Raw genomic sequence first — 18,928 nt, forward strand, 5'->3', positions numbered from 1 at the left:
GGGGGGGGGGTGGAGGGGGGGGTGGAGGAGGGGGGGAATCTAGAACCCAAATCAAAACAAAACATCCGCTAGTACCGCGGTACCACACTGGCCAAAAGAAAACTCCCCTGTGGACCCTGTGGATCCTGTGGATCCTATGGATCCACCCTCAGTCCCTAAACGCCGACACCCACCGCCCCTATTATGTTAGGAAATCGCACCCTAAGCCGCCAGCACCCACAGCCCAGATCAGATCGCCACGCCACCCACCAAAAAACAACCCCAAGTCACGTGATTAACCCCGAAAATAAACGCGTGTTCTGCACTCGTCGAAAATGTGCTCGTTCCCCATGAAGAGAATTTCTCTCACGATAAGGAAAGAGCGCTTGTTTTTGTTTATGACGGAATTGGAAGAAAGTGGTGGAAAGAGAGGGATGGATAAGTGGACGGGGGATTACGCAAGCCAAGCGGTTGAGTCCCACGTTGTGAGTCCCACGTTGTGCCTCTCCGCTAACATGACCGTAGATGCCTATCACAAAAATTCGTTCTCATTATGCCCAATCTCCCACTCCCTCCCTCCCTCCATCCATCCATCTCGTAAAAATCGTTAAAAGCGTTCCGCCGCGCCCATGAACTCCGTGCCTACGCGTTGTCCCCATTCCCACCTCGCCATCCGCGTCAACTGTGCGTGCTGTCCAGCCCCTACTTCTCGCCCCAGCCCCACACTGTGGCGAGGAAGTGGCCCATATTCACCCTCTTGCTCTTCATGTCGATCATCCACGGGTGCTCCAGCATGCGCCACGGGCTCGCGCGGCGGTTTGGATCTTTCTCAAGGCTACAGTTCTCATCAGCATTTCCGTGATTTCTGTGACCAAAAAAAGCGGGAAAGAGGAAAAACATACCAGCACTCAATGAAATACTTCATATTATCACTCCACTCAATCCCTCTCGACGGCTCATCCCTCAACTTCGGGATCGCCTGGTTAACAATATACGTTAGAAGATCGATCGGCCCCGCCCGCGGCTGCATCTCCGCGCCCTCCGGCGCATCCGCCGGGAACGGGAACCTGTGCTGCGCGACCTCGAGCAGTGTAACGCCCGTGCTCCACACATCGCTCGTGATCGTGTAGCTCTGCCCCGTGATGCGCTCGGGCGCCATGTAGTACGACGTGCCGATGAAGGTGTCGGCGACGCCCTTAGTGCCGAACTCGCCGCTGACGCCGAAGTCACATAGTTTTACCATCCCGTTGCGGCATAGGAGGATGTTGCTGGGCTTGATGTCGCGGTGGATGATCTTCTTGCCGTGTAGGTATGTGAGGCCGTTGAGAACGCCTTCGGCGATCTTGCCGAGCACCTTTTCGCCGGTGCGGCCGCCGAGGCGGCGCATTTCGCGGTAGATGGAGTCGAGAGACCCGCCCTCGCAGAATTCCATGGCGATGCAGATGGTAGCTGTGGAGGGCTCGACGAAGGCGCCGTAGTATGCGCAGATGTGTTGGGAGGCACATTCTTTGTTGAACGAGAGCTCGCGGAGGATTTGCTTCTTGACATCGGGGTCGGGGTTGGTCGTGATGATCTGTTCGTGTTAGCTAAACTTCTGCGAAGATCCTATTAAAATACATACCTTCAATGCAAAGACCGTCTTGCCACCCTTCAGAATACATCGTGTAACAGCACCCCCAGCTCCCTCTCCCAAACTGCCCAGCTCAATAACCCTCTTCTCCATATGGGCAATACGCCATCCCTCATCCTCTAAACTCTCCACATCAAGTGTCCTCGCCCTCTCCAAAGTTGCCTGATCATACTCGGGCGGCCCAGTCATGCTCCCGTCCCTCTCCATCCCAACCCCGCCCTCACTAGCATTAGAATACGACGACCCTGCTGCTGACGCTGGGTCAGGCGTCCCCTTGGGTTGGTTGAGCATCCCATACTGGCTCGCGAAGCTCAGCGCAGAGTACTGGCTTCCAGCACTTGTCGGTCCGCTCATCTTGCCATCAAGCGGCCCAAAGCTTCCAGACCTTGAATGTGCAGCACTGCTATCTGATCCACCGCTCGCCGAAGCCCCTTGTATTGCGCTGGGCCGTCCATTCTTTAACGAGACATCGTAGGACTGTGTCTGCAAGCTTCCCCTGGGGGTAGCGAGCTGCAATTTAGGGAGACCAGGGCGGCCAGTGGGTCGAGCAGTGGGCGGTTGTGGCGACGAGGTTTGGAGAGAAAGAGCCGGTGTTTTCAGAGAGAGGGAGGAAAGGTCGGGCATGGAGTTCACGGGGCGTGCATTGGGTGACGGAGGGATGGCGAGGCCCAGTCGAGGAGGTCGACCGGTGGTATTGCGGGAGCCGGGGATCGGAGGACGGAGAAGTGGAGCCGGATTAGACATATATGGAGCTTCCTGTAGTGGCTGTTGGGGGCTGATAGAAGGATACTACGACTGTCAGTGTGTGCCAAATGGAAAGGGGGGGAAGACAAACATTTGGTCGAGATATTGATAGTGAAGCTGGCAACTGAGAAGGAGCTGTCTGGTAATGAGCAGGCGATGGGGATGAGACCTGAGGAGCCGTCCCTGCCGTCGACATTTGGTCCTGCATGGGATATGTATTGAAGTGTTTGGAGGTCACACAAATGAAGTATTGTTTGAGCTTTGTTGGTCTCGGATATCGTCTAAGAAATGTGCTCGGAGTTGGAGATGTCCCTCAAAGAAGCAGTTGTTGTTTCAGCTAAGCTGGCTGCCGAATACTTCAAGCTCGGGCAAGTTTGTACAGGCTAAAGTCGTGAATTTAGTTCGCTGATATCGATATTGGTAACGATCGTGGGTGGTCGTGAGTGTCTCTTGTGTCGAGGAAGGCGGCTTCTGTGTTGGTTGGAGGGACTCTGTGACAGGGTATCGACGTGATATTGGACCGCAAAAGGGGTATCACAACGGGTATGAATCAGAGACTACCCCGAAGGACGCTTGTTGTCTTGAATAGCGTCGAGTCGAGCCGCGCGTAGAGCTGGAAGTAAGACTGGACTTGAGCCAATAAGGGCGCTTATCAATTGAGGTGTTGCCAGTTGCACGTGATTTTGGCTGATGTTGGATATTTGCTGAAACGGTCGACTAACAAACTCCCAGATTATTATTTGAAATTGTCAAATTTAAGGGTTAGTTCCAACGTATGAGGTCGTATCACAATAAATCGAGATTCGATGCCTTTTTGCATCCGAAACCCTTGCAGGACGAAATGCGGTGCGTGTACGATACCCCTGGCACACCAACCCGCCTACCACTAAGGCTTGTCCTATCGGCGTTATCATAGGCGCCGGCCTAAGCGCCGCATTCCAAATTTTGGACCCAGCTTTTCCACCAGCAAATAATCCAGCGAATAAGACCATATATCTCTCAAACACCCCGAAACACACAAATATGGGGGCTAAAGCTGTCACGGACGTGCATGAGGACGTATTGGAGAACCTCAACGAGCATTCCGAAGATTCGGATTCTTTGGATAGCACGAGCTCGAGGAAACGACGCCGTGTGGCTCCTGTAGACAGTGATGGAGAGGAAGAAGCTCCGTTATCTACAGTTGCAGTGCCATCCCGCATAAAATCCAGCAAACTGACTTCAGTTGCTAGCAAAGCTGCTCCTCTCCCAATTCTCGCTCCCGTTGATCAAAATACTACGTTTGACTCTCTCGGACTCAAGCCATGGCTAGTCAACTCTTTAGGTTCAATGGCGATCCGCCGACCAACTGGAATTCAGAAAGGATGTATACCAGAGATTTTAAATGGCAGAGATTGCATCGGAGGGAGTAGAACCGGTTCAGGAAAAACTGTTGCATTTACTGCGCCTATACTACAAAAATGGGCTGAAGATCCAATCGGGATTTACGCCTTAATTCTCACGCCAACGAGGTTTGTCTCCCCCTTTCTTCCTCTTAGCCTCAATTGACAGGACAGGGAACTTGCCCTCCAGATTTACGAACAGGTCAAGGCGATATCATCGCCCCAATCCCTAAAGCCGATCCTCATAACCGGCGGCGTAGACATGCGCCCCCAAGCACTCGCCCTCTCCGCCCGCCCGCACATCGTAATTGCCACTCCCGGCCGGCTCGCAGACCACATTAGAACTTCAGGAGAAGACACCATTATCGGGCTACGCCGCGTCAAGGTCGTCGTTCTCGATGAAGCTGACCGACTTCTCGCCTCCGGAAACGCAGGCTCCATGCTCCCCGCCGTGTCCGAGTGCCTCTCCGCCCTCCCCCCCGCAAGCGATCGCCAGACCCTCCTTTTCACCGCAACCGTCACCCCCGAAGTACGCGCGCTCAAGGACCTCCCCCGTGCGCCCGGAAAGCTCCCCCTCTTCATCTGTGAGATCGACGCTGCGAACCCGCTCGCGCTGCCTGCCGGCTTGCAGCAGACGCACCTAAGCGTCCCCGTCACGCACCGCGAACACTACCTACACATGCTCCTCCTGACCGAGGCGAATGTCAACAAGTCCGTCATCATCTTCTGCAACCGTACCGTCACCGCGGATTACCTCACGCATTTACTGCGGCTGCTCGCGCACCGCGTCACGGCGCTACATTCGAAGCTGCCACAGCGACAGCGCACGGACAACCTGGCAAGATTCCGTGCTAGCGCGGCGAGGATCCTGGTCGCGACGGATGTGGCGGCTAGAGGACTTGATATCCCGGAGGTTGGACTAGTGGTTAATTACGATGTGCCGCGTGATGCGGATGATTATATTCACCGCGTTGGACGTACGGCGCGTGCGGGAAGGAAAGGTCAGGCTGTTACGTTGGTGGGACAGAGGGATGTGGGGCTGATCAAGGCGATTGAGGAGAGGGTTGGGAGGGATATGGAGGCATGGGAGGAGGAAGGGGTTAATCTCGAGACGAGGGTGTTGAAGGATGCATTGAAGGTTGTGGGAGAGAAGAGGAGAGAGGCTTGGGTGGAGATTGAGGAGGGTAGGGAGGTTGGAGGGAAGAGGAAAACGGGAATGCGTAGGTTGGCGTGATAGGCGGGTTGATTTAAATTCTAGAAATCCACACCGCATCACGTATCATCAGGTGGCAACTACTGTGTGTGAGTGCTGACAGTACATGACATGAAGCAAGGGACCTTTCGTGCATTGTGTCCCCGTGAGGTCTGAGCGCTTAGAACGGGTTGCCCATTAAAGCAATGATATAATGTTTCATTGGTACTCGTGCCACCCACATGGATAACTGGTCATGATACGACGAGGCCGAAGAGATTGACAATCACCGAATGATTGTTCTTTATTCATGAACTCAATTTATGTCATTGCCGGAATGGAAATGGTGGCAATGGTCCAAACCTTTCCCCCCTTCAGAAGAAGCAAAGACTCAATCTTAACCTGATCCGACCCAGAAACTACTCCGCGATCCATTCCAGCTGACCGAACCACCCAAACACACTAGCACGTACAAACCACTGTTCTGTCTTTGCTCCACACCAGGAGTTATCCGGCCATGATTCAAGAGTGGTTTGTACCAGGTCTCCAGTGCCGTTTGACATTCCGGGCCAGAGGAATAACACTCCATTCTGGACTGGGGGTGCGTTACCACGTCTCAGAAGAGAGGCCGCATTTGCTGTTGCAGCAAGCAATGCTATGAGAGTAGTTCCGATGTAAACCATGATGATGATTGGGAAACTGAGGTGGGAACTGGGACCGTGGTGTAGATCGGCATTTTGGCGGAAGACGCACCTATTTTATAAAGCCACTCGTTGACAATAAATCACTCAGAGTGAAATTCGTCAACCACACAGAATTAAGACTAAATTCCAAAGAGATAAAATAATTAATTGATATTATCAAGGTCGAGTTAGCTATTCAGAGCTGTAAAATGAGAGTAACATAAGAAGCTAACTTCCACGCCTTTCAATAAGGCGTGTCATCATGCATTTGGGAATACCCCGCATAATGCTTGATATCGATACCGATAAGCACGCACCAAGTCCACAACGACCCCTCATTTACTTCTGATGAGCAACTCCACTTTCTATCAAATTGTATATGCCTTTGCAGTTCGCCCGAACTCTCATAAACAATATTCACGATGGCAAACGAGCCCTCAATCTCAATCCGAAAGTCTATCAGGTGGGGAGTATGTCCTGGAAACCTCCCACACCCTATGCTTGACCCTAGCTAAGACTTCACGTAGGACGATGCAGTCATCGAGGACACCAGGTATGAATTCCGTCTCCAATAGTTAAGGTTAAATCGTGAGGACGCCCGCTCATCTCTAGGGTAGTACTCTCGTCTTGACGACTGGTCCCAGACGTTACGTCGATCTCCGGGTGTACCTCCCCGAGAAACCAGAGGTTGGGTTACCAAACGCCGACGACGTGCCTGCGCTGGACAGACTGGAGTGGGGATTCGCGGGACAATCCAAAGGCACGCCTGCTGAGTGGGATGGACCGCGATTGGTGACGCCAGCGCACGGCACATGGACGCACTGGGTCGACAGCCAGAAGCCGGACGGGTATGAAGATAATGGGTTCATGTACGACCAGCATGACGGGTTGACGTGGGAGAAGGGGGTCATGGAGTACCCCAAGACTGGGAAACTGACGCCTTATGAGGAAGTTTGGGAGGATTTTGCTCCGGCGAAGGATGCTGCTGGAAATATGATAGCGGTGACGCTTGTTTATACCGAAACGGGAAATAGCGCGAAGGGGATGGTTATCAGGGTGGGAGACTGGATACAGGGTATTTTGAGAGATGCTGCAGGTAGCATAACTGTCGAGAGATGGCACTACGAGGTAAGTGTCCCATTAGAATCGTTATCTGATTTTCTGACATGTTGTAGACGGCATCGAAAGCCACGGAAGGGTGGAAACGGGTGGTTCGCATCGGGAGTGGGGAACTACCTTGTCAGAGACTCTTTGCCCTGGATAACTCGGCGACCGTGGAGGGATCAGGCTGGACCATATTAAAAGATGATGATGTTTTATAATCTCGATAGAATTAATTGCTAAATGCCCATCTCATTGCTTGCAAGGGCCGGTTTGGAAACATAAAACGCAAAATTATTCGAGGTAGCATAGGCTCCAACATACACATCCTAGGCAATATTGATACTTGCAACCCAAACAAACCAAAAACCAGTAATTCAATGCCCCGTTCCTACCTTCATCCATATATCGTAAACCCATTCATTCAACCATTGAAGCCCATACTCCGCATAGCGATACATTTGCTCATAACAACCTGAGACTTATGCCCCATAAATCCCCAACCCGACACCCTCTCCCGCCGCCATCCTTAACTTCTTAGCTCTCACCTCCTCATCGTCGGGCAACCTCTTCCTCTTCGGCACACTCGCACCCTTCGTCACGCTTCCAAAAATCTTCGCCTGTAACAGTGCCCCCTTCTCCGTCGCCTCGTTCAACCCTGGGCTCGCAGCAACCTCAAAGCTCTCCCTCGGATCGCGGCGCAGCATAGCTGATGCCGCAGCGCTTGCTTGGCTCTCCTGGACATCGTCGCTCTCTTGTTCCTCCGTGTCATCGCTATGTCTAGTCTCTTGCGACGGATGAGCCTGTGGATGGGCGTAAGATGCTAGCTCTTCCGCATCCGAAGCTGAGATCGTTGAGTCCCGACTCTTTCGGCGCTTCTCAGTGCGCCCATGGGGGAGCGCCGTGCGCGCGGGCTGTGCAGGCGAGAACAAATCCTGGTTTGTGCGGTAGCGTGGCTCAGACTGTGGGACGAATTGGACCGAAGGAAGGAGGTGCTGCGATTGACTCGAGTTTCGCAAGGGCGTTGAAGGGAGAGACGACAGGGATTGAACGTTTCTGCTATGCTTCACGTGGCTATTGGTCCTGTGCGTAAAGCGTGTGCTAGTTGGTGTTGAAGGTGCCGAGTTTTGGTCGTTGAGAACGCGGTCAGCAAGGAGGAGAGTTGCGAAAGAGTCCTGGCTGTCGTGCTGACGGATCGAGTGCGGGGTGTGTTTTGGCGTAGGCCGAGTGTATTGTGGGGTAGTTGGGAAGTTTTGCGATTGAGTCCGAGGTGTCGTGGCAGGCGCATAGAGCCCCCCTGGTGACCTGAGAAGACGCATGTGCTCGCGGTTCTCGCGGATGCGTCCAACGTAGCGGTGATTTTCGGACAAAAGGTCGCTGATATCCTCTTCCTTCTCTGCGATGATTGCCTTGGCGCGGTTGAGCCGTCGGTTAATGAGAGCGTTCTCCTGTTCCATGGATTCACAGTATGCCTTCATCTCGGCAATATAGCGAGCGCTGGCTGAAGGCTGCTCTGGGGGCTGCGATGATGCTTCTCGGCGAGAAATCTCAGTAGCCTGTAGAATCTCCACTTCGCGTCTAGTCATCTCGTGCTCCACCTCCATGCGCTTTGTTGCTTCCTCTGTCTCAATTACTAGAAGGCTATGCTGCAATTTGTAATGCGCAGCTGCCATACGGGCTTCGTGGACTTCTCCATCTAGCCTTGAGTTCTCATTGAGAGCGGCCTCAAGCGATGCGTGCAGTTCAGCAGCAGACGCAGTGGCTATATGGCTCGCTGGGATAGGTAATGGCCTGCCGGCCCCTCGTTTACTGTTATACGAGACAGTTGGCGGTGGTGAAGAGAATATGGCATGAGTTGGAGTCGTATCGCGGTCAAAGGCAGAGCTTGGCGACTGACGCTTTGGAGCTTGCGATGACGGAGGCGGCGTAATCGAGGATTGAGGCGGTGGAGAGCTATACCTCGGTCGCTCAACGTTCTTGGGGGCAGGTGCTGGTGCGCTACTTGTATTGAAAGAGGTTGGAGGTGAGCTTGGGTTGGCGGCTAGCATAGAAGTCGTTGGTGATCCGGTGGTAGCCTTCGCGATATCTGAATCCGATAGCAGCGTCGCATGGTGGGGTTGAGAGGTGGTCGGAACCTCAATTTTCGCCGTATCCTCAAATTGAATTGATTCATTCATGGTGATGAATGGCTAGTGCGATGGGAGTATGAGTGGAATGCGTGCGAAGGTCGCCGTCGTAGACCGAGTTTGGGTTGTGAAACGATGATAGGTGACAGGGTAACAGTTCGGTGATGTAGCACGTAGCTGGGAGATAGGCGTATGTCGCCTCGCTGCTGCGACAACAATGTGAGTGTTCTCAACAATGAAGCGGCTGTGACGTATGTTATATAGAGTGGCAATTGCTTCCCATCGATGGATTTTGACGTTTGCGACGGGAACAATCAAAATGGCTATGGTCGATAATCAACGAGGTTGGAATATTACACTAGTGCCCCACGCTAAAATGCGGACCGTTGCTCTTGACAACCCAGACTACCGAAGTCACATGACTGTCTCTCCGGAAGATCCCCCAGACCCTTGGATTTTCAAAAAATGACATGGGTAGGGAGAGGGAGAGATTCACCTCCTATATGACCCCTATTGACCCTTCAGCCCTACTGGAAAAGCCAACAATTTTGTGTTCTTTGTTTCATGGATATTGTCCTTCGTTTCAAAACAAGGCCCAACGCCGCAAACGATGCTTATACTTTGAGCTTTAACGCCGACTACAAGTATCATACGAAATGGGGGACGTAAACAACTCGCCAGTCGCGTCGACGCGCTCATCCATACCACGCCCGTCGAGGCTTCCGCTCCCATCACAATCGCTGCGTCAGTCGACATCACGAAGCTCTTTAAGATCATCTATAAATACTATACCAGTTGCCAGGCTACGCCCCAAGCAATCAAGAGATGTGTTAGCTTCCACGCAGGCAACAGGCGCCGCCAATAATCGAGATGTAGACGCAGGCGTTCGTACCCCTCAGACGGCGCCAGTTTTGCGGTCAAAACCTAGCAATAGTTCCTTCAAGGAACTGCAGCGCTACGAACCAGCCTTGGCCTCCACCGTCCAAACCGAAATTTCCGAAGATCCTGCAGAAGCCGATACGAGGAGTAGGAGACCACGACCTTCCTTGTCCGAGAGAGTTCAAGAGACGCTCGCGCAAATACCGCCATCTCCAGTCGTCAACAGGCGGAAATCAAGTTTCTTTAATCCGGAAAGCCCAATGCGCCCACCTTCACGATCTACCAATGGATCCAGACCGGCCTCGAGCTATGAGAATGACGAGAAGATGAGGCCGCCGTCTCAACAGACAGCATCGAGGCCCGGTTCAAGCGCAGGGTATAATAATCAGGCAGTGCCAATCGACTTTCGAGCTTCGACGAATACATTCAAGCCTAATTTGCATACTCCAGCTAAACGGCAATCAATTCAAACGCTAAAAAACCCCAAGAGTGTTTCCTCTCTTCGCCTTGCAGCATCATCGAAGACTCCTGGGTCACCTAATCCAACCACTCCATACAAGGCACCTGCACCTGCACCAGCCCTTGCGGTTAAATCTGGGAGCAAAACAGTTGGAAGGGCTGTACGCCCACGGGCGTCAGTGACTGGTCTCTTCGATGAACAACCCTTTGAGCCTATCAGGGCGGCAGACTCGAAAGCCCCAAGGAGTGTACGCCCTCGAGCATCGATTGGATCGTTCAGTAAGCCTACCCTATCGGAGCTTCCTAACACGGGGTCTACCAGGGCAAGTCTTGGTATGAAGAAGGTATCGCCTACTTTTTCAAACGCTTCATCTACTAGTGCCTCCACAACGTCGCATGCGTCAAAAGAATCTATGACTACTGTTGGAAGCACTCAAAACAAGGAGACGACCCCTAAGAAGTCATCTATAACTCTTAGAGAGCAGATTGCGAAAGCTAAGGCAGCGAAGAGGGCAGTGATGGCTAAGACTGTACCTGTCGCACAATCTGAAGGGTTTGCAGAAGAGGCCCCTGTGATCCCATCCGGCACATTTGATTTTGGCCTTGAGGATCCTTTCAACCAGAATACTCAGGACCCAAGCAAAGGTCTCCTCCGCAAGCGCATTGATGGTGCTCGCACAGATGGCCGCCTTAATATCGCTGCTATGGGACTGAAAGAGATACCCGATGAGGTAATGAATATGTACAATCTTGAGAACATCAATGGCCATGCCAGTTCATGGGCTGAAAGCGTTGACCTGATACGCTTTGTTGCTGCCGACAACGAGCTTGAGACTATTGGGGATGATATATTTCCTGATATAGATCCAAGGGACTCGGCAGACGATGACGATGCTCGCGGTAATCAGTTTGGAGGCCTGGAGACATTGGATTTGCATGGCAATACTCTTATTTCAATTCCCAGAGGCCTTCGACGGCTTGAGATGCTAACTACACTTAACCTTGTAAGTGATCCATGTGATTTAAGTGATCAATCTAACGTTATTAGTCAAACAACAAGTTGCAAAACGACTGTTTTGAAATTATCTCGCAGATTCCAAGCCTGCGAGATTTGAAGATCGCCAACAATTTACTATGTTCTGAGGCAAGCAGTGGACTGCTTAGCCTCGTGAATCTTGAAGTTCTGGATCTACACAGCAATCAACTGTCGTCTCTACCTGCGGGATTCGGCGACCTCGTCCGCCTTCGAGTCCTTAACCTTTCGGAGAACACCTTCACATCCCTGCCATTTAACGCCTTTCAACGCCTGCCCCTGACAGAACTTACTGTGGCAAACAACAAGCTTTGCGGCACCTTGATACAGTCAAATGCTGCTGAATTTCCTAAGCTCCGCACCCTCGACATATCCGGCAACTCCATCAAGTCCATCTCCTCTGGCTCGCTGTCTCTCCCTTCGTTGCAACTCCTAACTGTATCTGCCAATCGCTTGACTCATCTCCCGAACATGTCGACCTGGGTATCGCTTCTCACGCTGTCTGCTTCGGACAATTCGATTTCCGCTCTCCCCGAAGGATTTGTCGGTCTCCCAATCCTGAAGACTGCTGATTTGCAGGGGAACGACTTGCGGATACTTGACGACAATATTGCACTCATGGATTCGTTGGACACGCTGTTGGTTAGTGGCAACCCTCTTCGGGAGAAGAAGTTCAGCGGCATGAATACGGCAGATCTGAAAAAGGTACTCAAGGGAAGGTTGGAACCCGAGCCAGAGCCGGAGACCATTATTGAAATCCAGAACAACGGATTTGGGGCTACAATTGCCAAAGATGATGACTCGGACACTGGAACCGAATACCTGGATGCACCAAGCACACCTACGCTTCCACGATCGCCCTCCGCTAGCGAGTGGTCGATAAACACCACCCTGGGAATTTTAGACCGCTCGTACTCTCAGTCATACTCGCTAAACCCGCTCGTCGCTGCACAGATTGCGAGCGAAAACAATATCAAGACGATGGAGTTGCACCACAACTGTTTTACTGAGATCCCAACAAGCATTGCGTTCTTCGGTCTTACCCTAACTACACTAAATATGTCACACAATTCACTCACCAGTGACACCTTTATGAAAGACGAGATCGAGCTACCGGCGTTGAAGGAGTTGAATCTCAGCTCTAACACGTTCAGTTCACTGTCTCCAATTCTGCGTTTGCTCTCTGCACCACGTCTTGAGAAGTTAGATCTTAGCTTCAACCGCCTTACAACTCTCCCGTTCCTTCGAGGGGCGTTCCCATTGCTGACGGCTGTGCTGGCGAGCAACAACACGATCCGCGAGGTGAGTGCACAGAACGTGACGGGATTACGGATATTAGATGTCGGGAGCAATGAGCTAGAAAGGCTAGACGCACGGCTGGGCCTTGTTGAGTCGCTGCAGAGGTTGGAAGTATCGGGGAATAGGTTCAGGGTGCCGAAGCATACAATTCTGGAGAAGGGAACAGAGGCAGTGCTCGCGTGGCTACGAGATAGGATTCCTGTCTCGGAGTTGGAAGAACTGAGTTGATGAGCGAGTAATGGGAGCTGTTTGAGTCCATGGCTGTGGTAATGTGGAGTAATTTAGGGTGGAATGGGTTAGAGGCGTCGGTGATGGGGAGGTTACTGAAAGAGAATACCAGGGATGAAGGACGGGTCTAACTAGTATATAATAATGTATTAACTATTCAATGAGGATATTCGATTACAAAGTGGCAGGGTGGCTTATATTCGGAAGTACGCTGCTTTTGAAACCGTAATAAGAGGTCTTGAATACCCCAACCGCCGCCACCCCAGCACCACCGTCCGTTCGCACACAGTGCAGGATCTAATACCACCCTAATCCATCCATAACCACAGCCATCCAAAAGTCAAAAATATAAAGCCAAGCCAAGCCAAAACAAAACAAAACAAAACAAAACAAAACAAACAAAAAATACAGCAGTACTCCGTAGGTATTCGCTGGTGGCCACCCACCCAATTACCAATCCACCGTTTTGACCCACCCCAATATCACGTGCATCTCATTCTGCGTCTCCACCCAAGTTCCAAAATCTCCAAACGTCGAAGCTCTCTCCCACTCCAACCCACCCACAAACCTCACACGAGCAGATTCCCGGTGCTGATGTCCAACATGGAGATAGCCTACCCATCCCACACGTAAGAATTGAACTTCAATACTGAAGCGCGCGTCTCTCCTTTTTCCCCCGTCTTTCCCTTGCCTTCACCAACACTGTCTCCTGCCTCGCTCAGCTCCGCCTTCCTCTGGCAGAGTTTCGAGCTGGATGGGCGCCGGTCCGCAAGGATTGCCGTGTACGAGACCAGAACGAACCCAGCGACCTTTGAGTGCGTACCCTCTCGATCCATGTGGAGGATTGCGCAATTTGTTGTCTGGGACAAACAGACGATATCGATATGTTGGGAAACCAAACAGCATTTCGTTTCATAGTCGTAGGCAATAATTGGAAGATGAAGTTCATAGAAAACCAAATGGATATATACCCCTCGACTCCTATCTATATCATCGCTCAATGCGGCCCAAATGCAATGCTGTGCTAATAATACGCCGCTAATCTCACAATATGTTCCCACTCTTACTCCGCAAACCCAATGCTCTGTCTCGCATCATCTACCACCCTCCCATATTCAAGCAGCAGCCTAAAGAACCACACCTCGAGATCCGCATTCCTCAGCGCATTCCCCGCCCACTCCGTACTCCTGAGCGCAAGCGCCTTCCCCTCCTCCGTCGCAGCTCCTCCTCCCGCACCCCCATCCGTAATCCACCTCATCGCCTCGACCCAGTCCCTCCCATGCAAGCTCAGCGGCACATAGTGCACCCACTCGCGCAGCCACTCGGCGTGCCACTCGCGCGATATGCCCATCTTCAGCACAGCGCTGCCGCTCTGCAGGAAGCTGTAGAAGCGTCCACTGAAAGCGTTGCCGTCCATGTCGAGCAGGTAGCGGGAGTGCCACGCATCGTTCGGGTCCACCTTGGGGAGCACGTGGAAGGCCTCGCGCTGAGCGGTGCAGTCGCCGTTATCACACTGGCCAACTTGGGTGAACTTGATGTCGAAGAGGTCTTTGTGGTCCTGCACAGCAGTACTTTTCTCAGTCCACTCCGTGGCGCTGTCTCCCTTGGCGAGGATCGGGGTTTGGTCATTGGAATTTGCTTTCAACACGAAGCGCTGGCGGTGATGGCGGCGCCATGCCCCAAAGCGCGAGTAGCCGCCGGTAGTCCCGCCGCGCCAGTACAGAGTCTCCTGTTTCTTGGCCCATGGTATGTCCCTGGTGGCATTATAAGGCACCATGTCGTACCAATACCAGGGGGGAGGATATACGATGTCCTGGAAGCTGGATATCTTGCTCTGCGAGAATATAGGGATGAGATCCTGGGCAACGTTGAAGCTATTTGCGCTCGCGAAGAAGCCATAGTTTTTGCTGAATGACGGGGAATTGCATATATCGCTATACGCCGTCTGGTTTGATATGAAACCTAGCGGCGAGGTAATCGACTCGCTGTTGTCGTCTGGCACTTCTCCCACTTCTAGCAGAGAGCGGGATGGCGAGTCAGGTGGACACGAAAGTTTTGAGTGCGCCCAGGTTGACTGGTGAGAAAAGTGGTTAAACCGTGACGTCGGCACCTCCTTGATTCCCTGAATCAAATCCGCATGTGAACTCCACTCATTCCGGGGCTTCTCATTCAACATCGCCGTCGCTATGCTCTCTTTACCCTTCGCGACGAGTCTTTGTAAATCATCATGTGGCACCGCCACACGCGGCTCATCGTGCACATTGAATGCCAGATCCATATCTGGCAGGTACTGCGTGAACTCCCTTGTCATCCCCTTTAGTGCATCTTTCACCCATTTCTGGCCCCCCTCCGTATGCGTGACATTCCCCTGCCGGATCTGCAGCGCAATGAGCATGTTATCGTGGCCAAGAGCTTCGGTGACGCGCGCGCGCAGGACAGCAGGTGGGAGTCCCCGGAATGGGAGGAGGAGGTCGTGGATGGTGTCGAACTCGTCAACGAGGACGACCTTATGCGCTTTGGCGAAGGCGTACCACTTGTCGAAGTTTGGGGGCGGGGAGAGGCCATAGCGGCGCTTGTATTCAGCGATGGCCTGAGAGAGGCTGGTTGATTGCCGGGCCTTGAGGGCTTCGAAGTCGGCGTTGGCGTTGGCTATTAGTGTTCGTATGGGGTGGTCGCCAGGGCCAGTTGTAGGAGTTGGTGGTGTTGGAGTGGCCAGCCTGTCTCTCGTATCTCGTGAGGAGCTGGGAGGAGAAAAGATCTTTGGGATAGAGGCTGGGGCTTTGCCATCTCGTAAGAAAACTAATGTCGTAGTAAGGAGAACAGAGGCAAGTATAAGACACACAATCCGTGTCGGGGTTCTTCGTCGCATCTTGCGAGACATCCACTCACAACTATCCCTTAATTAGGACCCAAAATAAATGTTGCAAAGCCAGACAGGTCTCTGGTGATAATTCAAAATGTTTAAGAACTGTTGTTTCAGCCAGGCATTTCACTAGACGTTCCGTGAAGTGGAGGACAGTAATTTTATGTCGGGATTTCCAAAAGTAAAAACAAAGGCATTCAAGTCCTTCGTTATCTCTTATCGGAATACTTAATGTCATTGGCTGTTATGCGGACAACTGGCAGGAAGGAGGTCACGTGCAAAGTCGAAACCCTCACCCGAATTATAAACCACATCGCGAAACATTAAATGGGGATCATGAGCTTTTAATTGTCTTTATATGCACGGCTATCTAGCTTTTGCCGCTTATCCCTCTACAGATTCATACATTGGAACCAACGCCCAAAGACTTTCCATTCCCGGGATATATCCTTTTGATGTCCGATGCATTGCTTGCTCATGATACTCCAAAACGCCGTTTCCAGTCCGATAATCTAGTAGAAGAAACCGATGATCTTGCCGGCAACGTGCTTGCGGCGGGCCTCCTCGTGGTCCATGATGCCAGCGGAGGTGGTCAGGACGATGTAACCGAACTGACGGGCGGGCAGGAGCTTGACAACCCACTTCTCGAGGTCACCGAGACCAACGTTGTAGCGGGGGGAGATGACACCGGTCTTGTTGAGACGGCCGTTCAACTGGATGACGATCTTGCCGGAGCGGTGGTCATCGACCTCCTCGAACTCTCCGATGTAGCCTGAGAGATATGTCAGTATATCGCGAAAATTTAAAAGTCGCAGAGTTAATGGAAATAACATGAAACGTGTAAGATTCTCGCATGATAATATATCGGCAACTTAAAGGACTATGGTCGTAGGAATCGGAACCGTCATCTAGTTATCATGCCGAATGGCAAGGAAAGAAAACAAGAAAAAGAAGAGAGAAGTAAACGTACCGTGCTTCTGCATGACAGTAAGGAACTTGACGATGACCTTGGAGGAAGGTCTGATGAGGACCTGGCGCTTTCCGGCCTTCTCGGCGTTGTTGATGGCGTTAAGCGCATCGTTGAGGACGGAAGTCTTGACCATTTTGGCGGTGGGGGAAGGTTCTCAGGTCGTAGATTTGAAAAGAGGTACCTGCCGGGAAAATAAAGTTAGCCTTCATGGGCCTGAAGCATGGAAGAGTGCCCTCATGCTTATCATAGGGTTCTTCAGCTTTTGTCGCAAGGAGAGAAGCGTATCGGTGTCTTCAGACAGCGAGGCAGTACGTCTAGCGCATGCAGGCCAGAATGAGTGGACAATCGATTGCTCCCTCCGCCCTTATGAAGGACTTTCGAAATATAGCAACAGCATCGTGGTTTACATACCTTGTGTTTTGGATTGATCCAGTTGTCGTTGAAGAGGAATGAAGAGAAAAGTTTCGCGATACTTTGACATTAGCTCTGTTCTCCTGTTGTTGTGTGGGAGCTAGCCAATCTGGGACTAGTGTTTGCGGTTAAGCGATGAGGGCACGCACTTTAAGGCCCGCTGTTGAACATCGCAAGGTTCTTTTTCACATTCAAACAACCACTTCGAGGATCTTTCGACATTAACCTGAAAGCCATACAAGATGGTATGTACTTCCAATTCCTCAATCCAGAACCACCTCATCGATACTCCGGAGAAATCCAGACAACCCACGCACAGAAGCCATTCATGTACTAACAGCGCCCAGTCGGACGTAGAAGAGGATACCCCCGCTGTCGAGGTGCAAGATGAGGTCGAAGTCTCCGGCGAGGCTCCCAAGGGACAAATGTCGGTTCTCGATGCGCTGAAGGGCGTTCTCAAGCTCGCGCTCATGCACGACGGTCTTGCGCGCGGTCTCCGTGAGGGCTCCAAGGCTCTCGATCGTCGCCAAGCACACATGTGCGTCCTCAACGAGGCTTGCGAGGAGGAGTCCTACAAGAAGCTTGTCATGGCCCTGTGCTCTGAGCACAAGATCCCTCTCATCAAGGTCCCAGACGGAAAGCAGCTCGGAGAGTGGGCTGGTCTTTGTGCGTATATCCTGCTACTTTTTTCTGGTTTGGTCCAAGATTTATACTAATTGGTTTGCAGGCGTTTTGGATCGTGAGGGAAATGCCCGCAAGGTTGTCAACTGCTCGTGCGTTGTCGTCAAGGATTGGGGTGAGGAGTCGCAGGAGCGCTCCATCCTCCTCAACTACTTCCAGACTGAGCAGTAGAGGACTTTTGTTGGATCAGAGGTGCATGGCATGATGGACGGAGTTACACGGGGGGGGACATTGGCCATGTCACGACATGACGGTGGGATATCTTCTGATGTACTCTAGAATTGTGCAATTTGGCTGTGAATTTGTTTTTGTGTGTGTGAGCCACGTGATATGTCAGGTGACCATTCATTGGCTGTACTACTCGAGTACACGCTTATGGGCACGGGGAATAACTTCAGCTCTCCCGACGCGGAATATAAATTCCCTCAACCGGCTCAGAAGCAGCTCTAGTTCCGCACATGGCGTTGCACTTTCCTCCATCTTTTCGCCATCTCCAACAGCTGCACAAGCATGCCAAGACGCTCCATTGCCGAATGAGGAAGGCCGTGAAGAACTAGGAAGGAGGAGCACGTGCAGCGAGATTGTGTTTGACAGCTGGACGGTGCTTTCGGGAGTGAAGAGATTTTATTGATGCCAACCACAACCACTAAATCTAATAGAATACTCTGTATAGGGCCTTTTGATATCCTATCCTCGCACCGATGTGGGGGGAGCGGCCTCGGTGATGCGGCTGATGCTGGTGCCAAGCACCGAGGTCTCATTCCAACACAAGGGAGAGCTTCTTGCCTGGCGCTGCCGAGCCGGTTGGGAAAAGCCGAACGCGGCGTCAAGGGGATTGGAACTAAGATACCGACCGACGTCCCTCCTATATCCGTTTTCATCGCATCTGAACCGAGTGCACGGCACAAACGCCCATTGACTAGTGCCGCAAGATGAATAACCTGTGTGCTGTACCGTCCTGTATGGGGCTCTTAAGGTGGCGTGTACTACCTACCTACTCGTACACCGTGGAACAGCGAGGTCCTTTGCGGCGTCGAGACGCGAGCCCGTCTTGCCACCAACAAGTGATGTGATAGATGTCGTATCGGCTAACGGTCCTGCCGCTGTCCTTCTTCTCACCTGCCACATCTGGACCGAGACAGATCATCCCATACTTCCAATCGATAGTACAACACTAGAGTGTAGCCATCCCATGGTGCCATGGTCTGGCGCTGGTCTCAGTCCCACAAGATACCCACAAGGAGCTCTATCTTCCATCCAACATCCCT

The 18,928-nt window shown here is 52.1% G+C and overlaps 8 protein-coding genes across 8 annotated transcripts; 4 read left to right on the forward strand and 4 right to left on the reverse strand.

Annotated features, from left to right (window-relative positions):
• Nucleotides 1-45: 45 nt before the first annotated feature.
• Nucleotides 46-3,166, reverse strand: MKK1 (Protein kinase C signaling pathway involved MAPKK protein). Its single transcript, XM_024470903.1, has 4 exons — nt 2,445-3,166; nt 1,601-2,398; nt 882-1,552; nt 46-814 (listed from the first exon to the last, which is right to left on the reverse strand). Exons 1-4 carry the CDS (start codon nt 2,559-2,561, stop codon nt 682-684), a joined length of 1,719 nt encoding a protein of 572 aa, XP_024321829.1. The 5' UTR covers nt 2,562-3,166; the 3' UTR covers nt 46-681.
• A 159-nt stretch (nt 3,167-3,325) lies between these two features.
• DBP8 (Putative RNA helicase) lies at nt 3,326-5,771 on the forward strand. Its single transcript, XM_024470904.1, has 2 exons — nt 3,326-3,864; nt 3,910-5,771. Exons 1-2 carry the CDS (start codon nt 3,377-3,379, stop codon nt 4,967-4,969), a joined length of 1,548 nt encoding a protein of 515 aa, XP_024321828.1. The 5' UTR covers nt 3,326-3,376; the 3' UTR covers nt 4,970-5,771.
• Nucleotides 5,772-6,032: 261 nt separating this feature from the next.
• VC83_07330 (uncharacterized protein) lies at nt 6,033-6,932 on the forward strand (the record flags this gene model as incomplete). Its single annotated transcript, XM_024470905.1, has 4 exons — nt 6,033-6,080; nt 6,138-6,163; nt 6,228-6,738; nt 6,786-6,932. The coding sequence occupies 4 exons, from the start codon at nt 6,033-6,035 to the stop codon at nt 6,930-6,932; spliced, it is 732 nt and encodes a 243-aa protein (XP_024321804.1).
• A 261-nt stretch (nt 6,933-7,193) lies between these two features.
• On the reverse strand, nt 7,194-8,888 carry VC83_07331 (uncharacterized protein; the record flags this gene model as incomplete). Its single annotated transcript, XM_024470906.1, has 1 exon — nt 7,194-8,888. One exon carries the CDS (start codon nt 8,886-8,888, stop codon nt 7,194-7,196), a length of 1,695 nt encoding a protein of 564 aa, XP_024321805.1.
• Nucleotides 8,889-9,315: 427 nt separating this feature from the next.
• VC83_07332 (uncharacterized protein) lies at nt 9,316-12,919 on the forward strand. Its single transcript, XM_024470907.1, has 2 exons — nt 9,316-11,179; nt 11,224-12,919. The coding sequence occupies exons 1-2, from the start codon at nt 9,494-9,496 to the stop codon at nt 12,733-12,735; spliced, it is 3,198 nt and encodes a 1,065-aa protein (XP_024321802.1). The 5' UTR covers nt 9,316-9,493; the 3' UTR covers nt 12,736-12,919.
• An 879-nt stretch (nt 12,920-13,798) lies between these two features.
• Nucleotides 13,799-15,616, reverse strand: CAP10 (capsule-associated protein CAP1; the record flags this gene model as incomplete). Its single annotated transcript, XM_024470908.1, has 1 exon — nt 13,799-15,616. The coding sequence occupies one exon, from the start codon at nt 15,614-15,616 to the stop codon at nt 13,799-13,801; it is 1,818 nt and encodes a 605-aa protein (XP_024321803.1).
• A 311-nt stretch (nt 15,617-15,927) lies between these two features.
• Nucleotides 15,928-17,026, reverse strand: RPS22 (40S ribosomal protein S22). Its single transcript, XM_024470909.1, has 3 exons — nt 16,980-17,026; nt 16,569-16,749; nt 15,928-16,370 (listed from the first exon to the last, which is right to left on the reverse strand). Exons 2-3 carry the CDS (start codon nt 16,699-16,701, stop codon nt 16,111-16,113), a joined length of 393 nt encoding a protein of 130 aa, XP_024321808.1. The 5' UTR covers nt 16,702-16,749; nt 16,980-17,026; the 3' UTR covers nt 15,928-16,110.
• A 155-nt stretch (nt 17,027-17,181) lies between these two features.
• RPS12 (40S ribosomal protein S12) lies at nt 17,182-17,966 on the forward strand. The gene is made up of 3 exons (XM_024470910.1): nt 17,182-17,224; nt 17,327-17,645; nt 17,707-17,966. The coding sequence occupies exons 1-3, from the start codon at nt 17,222-17,224 to the stop codon at nt 17,829-17,831; spliced, it is 447 nt and encodes a 148-aa protein (XP_024321809.1). The 5' UTR covers nt 17,182-17,221; the 3' UTR covers nt 17,832-17,966.
• The last annotated feature ends 962 nt before the right edge of the window (nt 17,967-18,928 follow it).

This window comes from Pseudogymnoascus destructans, assembly GCF_001641265.1.
Source record: "Pseudogymnoascus destructans isolate 20631-21 unplaced genomic scaffold scaffold_18, whole genome shotgun sequence".
In the NCBI taxonomy this organism is placed as follows: domain Eukaryota; kingdom Fungi; phylum Ascomycota; class Leotiomycetes; order Thelebolales; family Thelebolaceae; genus Pseudogymnoascus; species Pseudogymnoascus destructans.

Coding starts and splice junctions, on each gene's coding strand:
- MKK1 (XM_024470903.1), bottom strand. CDS start 2,561: ATGCAGGACCAAATGTCGACGGCAGGGACGGCTCCTCAGGTCTCATCC. Junction 2,399..2,444: donor TATCAATATCTCGACCAAAT/GTTTGTCTTCCC, acceptor TGACAGTCGTAG/TATCCTTCTATCAGCCCCCA. Junction 1,553..1,600: donor AGACGGTCTTTGCATTGAAG/GTATGTATTTTA, acceptor TAACACGAACAG/ATCATCACGACCAACCCCGA.
- DBP8 (XM_024470904.1), top strand. CDS start 3,377: ATGGGGGCTAAAGCTGTCACGGACGTGCATGAGGACGTATTGGAGAAC. Junction 3,865..3,909: donor TTAATTCTCACGCCAACGAG/GTTTGTCTCCCC, acceptor TTGACAGGACAG/GGAACTTGCCCTCCAGATTT.
- VC83_07332 (XM_024470907.1), top strand. CDS start 9,494: ATGGGGGACGTAAACAACTCGCCAGTCGCGTCGACGCGCTCATCCATA. Junction 11,180..11,223: donor TGCTAACTACACTTAACCTT/GTAAGTGATCCA, acceptor TAACGTTATTAG/TCAAACAACAAGTTGCAAAA.
- RPS22 (XM_024470909.1), bottom strand. CDS start 16,701: ATGGTCAAGACTTCCGTCCTCAACGATGCGCTTAACGCCATCAACAAC. Junction 16,371..16,568: donor TACTGTCATGCAGAAGCACG/GTACGTTTACTT, acceptor CATATCTCTCAG/GCTACATCGGAGAGTTCGAG.
- RPS12 (XM_024470910.1), top strand. Junction 17,646..17,706: donor CGGAGAGTGGGCTGGTCTTT/GTGCGTATATCC, acceptor ATTGGTTTGCAG/GCGTTTTGGATCGTGAGGGA.